Here is an 11,823-nt window from a genome sequence, read left to right as displayed (position 1 = left end):
TAGAAATTACCCCCCCCCCCCCCCCCGCCGCCGAAACCAAAAAAAAAAGGGAGCTAGTTGAAAGAATATAAAAGAAAAGAAAAGACGTGCTAATGAGTAACTCAATTTATTGGCTGTTAAGTCAATTATTCTACTAGTTTTAGAATAATAAAAAGAAAAGAAAAGGCGTGCTAATGAGTAACTCAACTTATTGGCTGTTATAAGTCAGTTATTTCACTAGTTTTTCAATATAAGAGCACCATTAAAAGACTCTTTAAATAAGATACTTACATCTTATTTAAATAGTTATATTAGTAACAAGACTTTCAATGAGCACTCCAAATGGAATTGTCCAGAGAGCTCTTTAAATGGGCCCCTCTCTCTTTTTAAACAGTAACTTCTCCCTCTTTAAATATATTAATTGCAATAATTTTTATATCATTACTATGGAAATTGAAGCAAGAGGAGTACTATAAATATATGGTTGAAAAAATGGAAGTTAGTTTAATATAGTGAGAGAATTATTTGATTAAAATAATATAAATTTATTTATATTTGAAGAATTTTTTGAAAAAAAAAAATATTTTTTCACTCTTTAGCTTACCATATAAGTAAAGAAATAGGCATTTACAGAGTAAAATTAGAAATCTCTTGTTATGCTCTAAAAAGCACCGGGTCTCTTAATCGTTCTCTTTTAATGAAAACTTGGTGCACCAGGGCATGGAATGAATGAAATTAAATATTATTTACTGAAGCTTTCAGTTATCGGAGATGGCTAATGGCTGCTAGCCAACCAATAACCTTTGGCTCTAGGAATGAGTCGGCACCATCCCAAAGACAAATACGATGAGTTACGTTGCTCATTAGTTCCTGAAGATCCAATTAAGGAATTGGATAATTAATCGATCGTCATGAATTGGATAAGCCCAATGATCAAATCTCAATAAGCTACCAGCTGCAATCAGATTCAAATTTCCACGACCTTGAAATTACAGGTATTGAAACCTCATTGAAGATTCCAGACCTGGTTGTAAACTGTGTTTCAGTGCAAAGATTAGGCCGTTTGAAGTCAAGTTCGTTTAATCTTTCATGTTATTGAGGCCAAGGTCTAGTTTTAGAGTACGAAACGGTATTGCTAAGACTCAAGACTTGGGTTCGAGTCTCATTAGTTTGCATGTCTTAATAAAAATAAATTAAAAAAAGTCTTATCGTGTTTTTATTTACGAATGTCAACTCTAGAGAAATAGAATAGATGACTCCGGTAAAATATTTTGTACCAAAAATCAGTTTAAAAATTGAGTAGATTCTGCAGTTTATTGATTTATCACTTGACTTTAACAATAGGACTAACTGAGAAATCTTATTTAACAAGTCATAAATGTTCTCCCAGAGTTGATAGATTGGATAATTAATCGTCATCGACAAACTACCTAGCACCTACTAGGTAAATGTTTACAAATTCATTTTTCAATGACTTTGAAATCACCTCATATAGGAGAATAATAGACTACTTCAACTCCCTTTAATATGTTGAATTGTCTGTTTACGTAGGAATTGGTGTCCATAATGGGGTGCCCAACATAAAGAACAATGTAGAAGCTACTTCTAGATGGAGTTCCAAATGATTGATGTAAGTCTAATTGGACTCTAAGCGTTATAAATCTTTTGATTGACTTTTATCACTCTCTCGTGAGCTTATAAAAAATACGTCGAACATATTAGTGGGCTCTTACAATGTGATATGAGAGAATTTTCTATTCTCTTATTATCATTCGATCGTAAGCATACAGTAGCATGAGGATTTTCCTTGTTATTATATCCTCTGTCTCTAATAAAATTGACAATAATATAATATCGTTGCGATCTACTTCCGTATTCGAGAATCAAAAAGTATATTTTTGGATCTCCATTAATTGAATGCTTAATACGCATCTATCATTAGTCTCAAAGGTCAACTCTAAGAATTAATTAAACAAGAAGAAACAGTTCATTATCTTGACCTAGTACTTATGTAAAGTGTATCCAACAAATTTCAAACCTTTTCTAGCAGCTGCATATCAAAGCTATAGTTTATATTCCAGAGTCAGGTAGCCAAAACAATAAGAAATAACTTCGCACTCTCGCTTGACTAAGGATGGCAAAATGGGGGCTTGACACGGCTTTTTCAAGCCTAGACCCAAGCCTATTAGAGGGAAAGTATAAGGGCCCATTGTGGACCTGCGCTAGGCTTTAGGTTGGGCTTGAGCTTTCACTTATTTTTTTAATTGTTGTAAACTTAAAATGAGTTAATAATCATAAGTTGATATAATCAACAACAAATTAAAGAAATTTCATAATAAATAATAAAGAAAGAAAAATGAAGTAAATAAAAGTTTAGATATTTAATTTTTTTAATAGTAGATTCTCTAATTCAAGCACCATCTTAATAAATTAACATTTAAAAGAGATTTTAATATTATAATATTTTTATTTTTATTTATATTTATTATTGATATATAAATTAGGGATTTACTTTTTTATTTTTTCATTATTAATTTTTTTAATTTTAATTTATTATTATCATTTATAATTTTTTTAAAATAGAGAGCTTGGACCTAGTAAGCCCCTGTCCAGGCCCTTCGTATGGAGGCTTGGGCCAAAGCCTGTTAGAATGGACCGAGCCAACCCAAACTTTTTTGCCATCCCCACGCTTGACCAAGTACATACTTCTACCACGTCCACCATTTAATTTTTTTTTTTATCACCATATCAAATTAAAAAATAGCTTAGAGGATCACTAATAGACTCTTCTAATTTAACTTTTTAAATACGTATTTGCTTATCTATATGGCAGTAGAAGAGTAAAAAAGAAATCATCTTCCATAAGACTCTTTAAATAAAAATAAGTATATCTAATTTTTATCAAACTTTTTTATCTATAAAAGTAATAGCGATTATAACAGTTCTCTCTTCATGAATTATGAGATAAAAAAATAATATAATACTAAATTAAATACTTTAAAAGACTTTTCAAATGAGATAGTGCTTATCTCTCTTCAATATTGAATTTTTGACTTTGTAAAGCGCGTGTTATCAGAGATCTAAGGGCATTACCAAAAGGCTGCTTAAATGAGATTTTACTACTTATTTGAAGAGACACATCAATAAAAAGAGTTTCAAAATACTATTCAAATGAAATAATGCTTATTCAAATGAGATAGTACACCTTCAAATGAGATAAAGATTCTGATCTTATAATTTACTATTATTTTGCCAATTAAATTCAAAGTAATGTTAATCACGCTTTGAGACTCCAAGAGTGTGTAAATAGATCCATCATCTTCCATTCAATCCTCCAACACAAAAAGACCTACAGCCATTGTGCAATTTAATTAGATCTTAACGACAGCCAGCCATGATTTCTTCTTCACCAGTGTCACTCTTTGGGCTGCTACACGGCCTAATAGTGTAATTGATTCTCCCTTTCCCTTCCCATGCAAGTGATACAAGACATCTGTTGCAGATTTGAATGCCCCCATCTCCATTAATGGTTTCTCCTGCAAACTTGATCTAGAAGTAACTTCTGATGATTTCTTCACGGATTTTTCCAAGGATCCGACCACATTTGGTATCTTTAAGCGTGCAGTTACATTTGGTGATGTTTCTGGCTTTCCAGCGGTCAATACTCAAGGAGTTTCACTCTTCCGAATTGACCTGGATGTTGGTAGAATAAACCAGCCTCATACACATCCTTGTGGAACTGAGGCTGGTATTATTACCAGAGTAAAGGTGCTGTTAGGGTTAGTAGCAAATAATAATACCTTTTTCTCAAAGGTTTTGACTCTCGGGAAGGTTGTTTCTAATTCCTAGACCACTGGTCCACTTCCAACTAAATGGTGGAAAAGAAAGGCTTTATTCATGGCTATTTTCGATACTCAAAATTCTGGCGCCTATTTTTATACAAGGTCCCTAATTTCCAATGAAGTGTTGATAGAATCTTTTCGGGTAAGTGATGATGTGATCAATGCCATCAAAGCGGAGCATCAAATTAATAATGGATCTTGCTAGCTTAACATCCTCAATACTTGATCAATATCCTTTGTTGCCTCACAACTAATGGATAACAATTATTTTATGCAATAAATTATTGAATAACGAATAAAGCCGAGACAACTATAATTATTGAATAAAGAAAGTGTGATAATTTTTTTAATTTTCCTTGTTTATCTTTCCTGCGATTTCGGATATGAAATCTCATTCGAAGCTTTAGACAAAGGTACCATTGAAATATTTGGGCCCTTATGGTATCTCGTACACATTCCGGCGAATGGCCGAGCAAAAAGTATGATTTTTTTTTTTCCTTGTTCCTTCTTCTTGTTCTTTTTCGACAGCATTATGTTGCTTCCACTGGCCCCATTTATTGGTGTTTCCTCATCATAGGCTTCAACTAATCGCTTTCCTGAAATTTCAGCCTCTCAACATGCGTTAATTTCACCCTGCAACAGTAATCCTGATATTGGGATGAAGGGCGCCTGCGACTATGCGTAATGCCAAAAGCGAACAATTTCTACTTTCTATCAATCTTACCCACGTGGTACCTTTCCTAAGCTTAATGGGTTTTCTGTGCATTTTCTGTTGAACAACAGTCGATCGCGGTCGGGGTGAAGGATACGAGTGAGAGATTGAATTTATAAGGAGAATCTAAATTTCAAGGCGTTGTTAATTCTTGTTTCTGAGGGATGATCAACGAAGGTCGTCATAAACAACTTACAGATTAGTGAAGTAGAACACTGTTTTGATAATTTTTTGCTAAAAGATAAAAAAAATAAATAAATAAACAGAATAACAGATGGCTGTAATTGACAAGTTTCTTGATATCCTCTTAAAAAGATGAGTTAACATACATGTTTTAAATATCTATCAACTTAAGTTTCTATGATATCAGAGTCTAGGCCTCAAGTTGATTATTTCTATATGCAAACTCTTCAATTCTTGCATGATTTTGGAGCTCTTGTGCTCTTTTAGCCCATTTTTTGGCCTATTTGTGAAGAAATATATTAAAATTCGTTTTAAATACTATTGTTGGATTCTCCTAATTCTCAGCTAAGCTTGAAGGTCAAGCGATTTTTTCAATAATGAGAATAATTTTTTTTTAAAAAAAAACTTCAAATTGCTTGTATTAGGAGAGGATTTCAATTATACTTTAATTGCGTCATAGTCTTGGAAATGAATTACAATTTTATTAAGATACATGATCGTTCTGTGTATTTGCCACTTATTCTAGGTGATGTTCATTGTTAAATTCGGAGTGAGGTGTCAAAGGGCCAGATTCTGTGAATTTGTGTCAAAAGTGTAGTATCACTCTGTCATCGATTGTAATTGATTCAGTGAACATCAAATTATGATATCAAGGTGGGAGCCGCCTATGTTGCAACAGTTGCAACATACCACTACTTTTGTCATTTTGTAATTTAACCATTGGATCCAAGGGCAAGAATGGTAAAAGCAAATCCAACGGTAGGGTATATTTATTTTGGTTTTTTTCATTGCAATCCCTCTTATGTTGTGAAATGCCAGGAAAAAATATAATTATTATTATTTTATTTATTAGATTAGTTGTTAAATGATATGAATAAAGAATAAGTATGAAATTTAAGAAGACTTTTATTATTAATATTAGGTAATTACAATGCATGGTTTAATACTCGTTTATTTATTCCACAAATTCATAAATATTTTGTAATTTATTAATTATTACTATCATTTCTAGATCTACTCTCATTATTTAAATTTATTAATAATTATATATTAATTATTATTTTTATATTAATTATTAATATATAAATATAATATTATATATTTTTAATATTATAATTATCATAGTAAAAATAAAAAATATAATTTAAATATATTTAATGTTTCAATTAAGACAAAAGTTAGCACACTGTAGTGAATTATATAATTGGCTACAATCTAACTTTTAAAACTTCCAAACATAGGTAAGTAATAAATTAATGTGAATAATATTATAACAATATACAATATTATGTTCTAAATACATTCTAATGGTGCGTTTATTAAATAAGAATTGAAATGAGCTAGAATTGTAATAAGGAATTTGAATGAAAATAAGTTATTTACTTGAGCTATAGGAATGGGAATCGGAATGAACAACATTCTCATTTATGTGTTTACTTTATTTTATAATTGGAATAGACTATTATAAGTTATTAAAATGCCATTTGTTAATTGTGTCCCTAATATTATTTGTATATATTATAATTAAACAATAATAATAATAAAACTAAAAATAATAATTATGACAATAATGTTAATTAAAACAAAAAATTAAAAAATTTAACAATAACAATAATAACAACAAAATTAACTGAAATAATAATATTAATAATGATAATAATAAAAATTATTAATAAGTTTTAATAATAATAGTAATAACAACAATAATTAATAATAATAAAAATAATAAAGTTAATATATTTTAATAAAAATAATTTTAATAATAACAAGATAAATATTAATATTAATGAATTAATTACAGTATAATAACAATTAAAATAATAAAAGAAATAAATTTTAATAATAATAATGACAGTAATAATCATAAATAATAATAATTAAAATAAATAAAAATAATAAAATTTAATAGAAATAATCTTATATAATAATAATGAGGGAGCCCCTATGTTACATTAAATGTACCATACACAACTCACAAGAACCACACAAATTGTGGGACCCACATAATTGTGTGGTTCTTATTAGTTGTGTATGGTACATTCAATGTAACATAGCAAAATCCTAATAATGATATTAATAATAATAATAATAATAATAAATTAAAATTCTTTTCAAATGTCATTTTATTCCAAAAATGGACTTATATGTAAAAGTTTGTTACGTTTAGTGGCTATTGAATTTTGCAGAAAATATAAGGTAGTGTGGTGTAATCAAACACAAAATGACAAAAGTTGTTGTATGTTGCAACTGTTGCAACATAGGCGGACCCATCAAGGTGATTCTATGTTTACATTCTAGTTATTGTTTGATTATACTGGTGATGATTCATTGATAAATTTGTCTAAAGATGGCACATATTTCTTTAAGAAACAAAATCCTTCTCTGACAGAGTTGAGAACTGAATTCACTAGACAAATTTGTTTAAAAACTTAGAAATAGAGCACAGAGTATCCAGTCAAATAATACACATGAAGATGAGATGTATTTTCTACAAATGATATAATAATACAAACTTAAGAAGGGCCTTGCTTGTAGGAAGAAACCAACAGCACCTTTCCCCAATGAGTAAGGATAACAAACAGAACTAAACTTGCTGCTTAATCCACCGATTATGCAATGAGGTTCATTTAAAGCTACGTAGCCCTTTCAAAACTTCCACCAACCTGCATATGCAGCCAATCCTGTTGCGATCCTTGAGCATATTCTCTTGCTGTTTGTGACCCGAATATCATTCCCGTGGCATCAAATGCCTGTTCACCAAGCTAAAATACCAAAAACAAAGGATTAATTGTCTCTGAATTTCCAAGAAAACATTGTATTTGCTACATAATTGGCTATTATGATATATTGTTAACTGTCAAATGAAGAGGATACCCACAAGACTCAAAGTATCATTTCATGGCACAGGCTATATGTACATATCTTGAATCTTATTATATAGCCAGTAAGAAGAAAAATTCCGTTGCAAATAGTAATTCACACAGGGACATTATAGCCGTAGAATAGTTGAAAAATGAATTGGCAGAATCAGAATTATTTTCTCAAACTTTCACACCACTTTTGCATTCAGGAAGAAAAACAAGCATTATGTTGTATGCTGTTCCTTGATTCTTTCTGTTCTTCACATTGTGGGGCCATTTGCCCATGATATCATATCCTATGGGTTTCCCAACTACAAAACGTTGTAGTTTTGAGTTCAATGACACTCATGCGAGATCGAACGATTCTGGGTATTAAATTGATAGACTTACATCTTTTGGATGAAACCCTTCAATGGTAGGAGTCAAGTTCATCCTTGAATTAACAGCTTCTAACTTCATTGACAGGAACTGCAGAAGTAAGTCATGTATAAAGCAGAAGTTAAATGGTGTAAAGGAGACAAAAATGCCTTACGGTGGCAATAGACATAAGATAGATATTCATACCTCAACCTGCCGTTGTAGTGACTGAATGTAATTAATTATTTCATCGAGAACAAGAGCTTTTCCAATAACCTGCTTGTTGTTGAAATAAACAAATCATTCAGAGAAATTACTAAGTTGAAAGATGTTTTCATTGGGGACTTAAAATAAATCTACAACAATGCAAATAAACCGGAGTCATTATATTTTCCGTCTTGAGGTCAGTAATTTAAAATAACACCATGAACTGGCATTATATGATACAAAAGTTGTTCAATAACATCAGATACCTTATTGCATCCAGGGACCAGATCCTGCAGAATCTTCATCCTCTCGCTAATTTTTTCTCGTCTAGCCTGCCAAAACGATTACGCATATGTTATGCAGTATGTTTCATAATTGAATAAACTATGTAGCTGTACCATCTGTGTTTCAAAATAGAATAGCTGAAAAAAGAAAAGTAGTGTTCAAAAAAATAAAATAAACAAAGAAGAGAACATTCAACAATGACGACATTTCATAGGCCATAGCTGTCTATTAAAACTGTTTATTAACCACATGAAGCCTCATCTTTTGTAATTGACAGGTCGAGAGGACTGAAGTGAATTACTCTCTCTGCTAAACTATGGCTATCAGTAGCTTGGCCTCTTCTTGCTCTGACATGAATATAGTCTTTAGGTGGCTCAGAGGGTTTACTACTTTCAGCTGGCTTGTTACCAGCTGCAGAACTTGCTTCCACTTCAGCTTTTGAACCATTTTCATTTTTTGATCCCGATGTTTTCATCCATTTACCATTTGAATCATTCTGCAATAAACAGAAAATAAAAGCTTGAAAATCAAAATGGAATCAAATGATAATATGAACAAAGACCCAACTTGAATCACTCCATACTAAAGTCAGAACACAGATCAACCATCATTATCATGGCCAATGTACCTGAGCTCCACCAACATAAAAACCCACATTCTGAGAGTCAACCTAATAACTGTTTCTTTCCATTTCTGATTCATCTTATTCTACCCCCACCACCCACACACACACAAAAAAAGGCTAAACAATATTAAATCAAATTTTTCTTTCTTTTATTTTAATTTCAATCATTTACTAATAAATCAAATAGGAAGAAAGGAACAATAACCAGAATCTCAAATCTTAAAAATCTAAATATCTGGTAACTTTGAAAGAAAGGAAATCCTCCCGTCAATTGAGCGTCAAAAAAACCCAAAAAAAAAAAAACTAATTCAGATTTGTACAGACCCAAAACTGAATCCACACCAAACAATTATCACAAAAAGAATTCCTTTCTCTCAATCATTTGCTTAAAAAGCAGGCTCTCTAATTAGGTATGATTCAAGTCAATATCAATCTTCAAATGTTCCAAGAAAACCGCAATGGAGCTTAAACATAACAATCCAAAATACTTGTCCCAGCTCTCTCAACTTTAATCTAATCAAAACAAAACACATCCCTCAAAAATCTCGCTCCTTTTTTTTTTTTTTTAATGTTTTGTCTTACTTTTATTTTTTCAATTAACCACCAGACAAATTCAAACACCCCATAAATTTACTAAAAAGTTAATGGAAAATAAAATTATACGTACCAAGTCATTGGCACTACTAGTAGTAGAAACAATCTTAGAAGATTCATCTTCAGAGCTCAAATCCCTTCTCTTTCTGCCACACCCACCACCACTCTGCTCAGTCACTGTTGATTCCCCCATCGACCCATCTCTGAGAGCCGAACTTTCCCCGAACCCATGACCCATATTCCCCATTCGAAGACCGGCATCACCGGCACCGCCATTGTTGATTGGAAAAGGCCAAATCTCTGCCAAACTGTAGGATGAAGGGTTGGCAGCAGAGAAGGAAGACTCGTTTACAAGCGGAGGATCCATTTTAGTGACCCGGGTGGGTACATTAAAAAGGCGGATTGGGATTCGGATCCAGGCACTCGAGGCCCCTGGTAGATGAGAGAAAGTTTGGATTTTGGAGAGTTTGTGAGCGAGTGAGTGAGTGACTGACTGAGATGATGGGGTTAGTTAAGAAGTTGATTAGGAGATAGAGACAGATGATAGAGATAGAGAGTGAAGGCTTTTTAATTTGTGATTTTTAAAGGTTGAAGTTGATGCAGATGGAGATGAAAAGAAAAAGCTGTGACTGTGTAAGACTGCTGATGAGGTTGGTCTGTGTCCGAGTGTGATTTTCTTGGCCAGGAGGCACCCCGGGGGGTGCGTACTATGCCCCCGGGCTTTCTAGTTTTTTTTCCATTTTAGTTTAATTTTTCTTATCATTAGTTCTTATTCTTCAATTAATATTTTTGAATCCCATCTTAAATTATTTTTTATAATTTTATCAAGATCTCCATATTGGAATACTGTATTAAAAAATAAAATAAAAACGTGTGAAATGGGGGCTCAAACATATCCATCCAGAATTAGAAAAAAAAAAGTTGAAAGAAAAATTTTACAAATTATATATAACAGAGAGAAAATGAAAATTGCGGTGCGCAGTGCGCACAAGGCACTTTGTAAGACTTTTTACCTTCACTTGCTAATAGATTTTTAAGAAGACGTGGGGAGTAGCACTATAGCAGAGCAGGGTAATTGAGTGAGGTTTTCTCGGAGGATCGAAGGGGTGTAATATTAGAATCACTCTCGTAAGTACATAAGTCACCGTACGCGCTTCAAGAACTTGCCACATTTACGAAGGGCCATTTCGATGACTCATCAACTCGCAATTTAGCTAGTACTTAGTTCTCATACACCCAAGAGAGTATACCAAATTGCAGATGGAAATCATGGGATCACGCGCCGCAAGTACTCTGTACAAAGAGGGGAGGCACAACATCAGTTAGATCACACCCGGTTAGGCATCTTGTCCTTTTTTTATTTTCTTTGTAATAAAGCAATTATGATTTGCTACATTTTAATTTCTTTTTTAACCGAAAAAAAAAGAAAGAAGAAGTTGCTTTTATGTGGCCAAAATTGTAAATTTTTTTTTTTGTCTTAACCATTCGATGTCCGGCGACTATATTGGGTCCGATTACTCTGGATTCGGGTCGGGTGCCAATAAAGCCCTGCCAATGAGAGAGGGACTCTCAGGAGACTCGAACTGGGGAGCAAATCTAATCGAGCCACCTAAGGGGTTCAGCCGGCGCCAGTTGAACCAATACCTCGTTGGTTCAAAATTGTAAATTTTTTTTTGGTTAATACTAGTTAATTATTTTTTGAGGAAAAAAATCACTCTGTTAATAATTTAACATGACATGCCATGTTCTTTTATGACTCAACTGTATACCATCATATGATGTAGCTGCAAATCACCATTTAAGCAAATTTATGTGAATAGAATTGAAGTAAAAGGTGACTTTGGTTTTGGAACAATTACCTTCCCAAAGATCATGGGCAGCTAGATTAAACTTCCCTAAGTATCATATATATATATCACTTTATTAATGAGAATTTCTTGAGTGGATGGAGCAAAATGAAAATCTAAAATTAGGTTTAATTATGAGACATGTATAATAACTTAGTTATGAATAATGTCCTTTAAACATATCCTTCTACTTGTTTTATCAAGACGGCTTCGTATATTATGCATTAGAGTTGAGAGAAGCTTTCAGCTTAAGGCACAAACATCAATTTCTGCTTAACCCTTTATTAATTTTCTATGTATCTTCTTGCTCGTCACAAATATGAAGTGCCAT

At 32.3% G+C, this 11,823-nt stretch overlaps 1 protein-coding gene and 1 pseudogene across 1 annotated transcript; one reads left to right on the top strand and one right to left on the bottom strand.

Annotated features, from left to right (window-relative positions):
• Window positions 1-3,373: 3,373 nt before the first annotated feature.
• On the top strand, window positions 3,374-4,026 carry LOC112100238 (annotated as a pseudogene).
• A 3,089-nt stretch (window positions 4,027-7,115) lies between these two features.
• LOC18050148 (transcription factor bHLH79) lies at window positions 7,116-10,396 on the bottom strand. Its single transcript, XM_006439638.2, has 6 exons — window positions 9,719-10,396; window positions 8,728-8,922; window positions 8,408-8,473; window positions 8,142-8,210; window positions 7,968-8,045; window positions 7,116-7,478 (listed from the first exon to the last, which is right to left on the bottom strand). Exons 1-6 carry the CDS (start codon window positions 10,010-10,012, stop codon window positions 7,350-7,352), a joined length of 831 nt encoding a protein of 276 aa, XP_006439701.1. The 5' UTR covers window positions 10,013-10,396; the 3' UTR covers window positions 7,116-7,349.
• Between the last annotated feature and the right edge of the window lie 1,427 nt (window positions 10,397-11,823).

This window comes from Citrus clementina, unplaced genomic scaffold (genome assembly GCF_000493195.1).
Source record: "Citrus clementina cultivar Clemenules unplaced genomic scaffold, Citrus_clementina_v1.0 scaffold_3, whole genome shotgun sequence".
NCBI classification, from domain to species: Eukaryota; Viridiplantae; Streptophyta; class Magnoliopsida; order Sapindales; family Rutaceae; genus Citrus; species Citrus x clementina.
The sequence above is the reverse complement of the archived record's forward strand: the minus strand, read 5'-3'. Positions and strand labels throughout refer to the sequence as shown.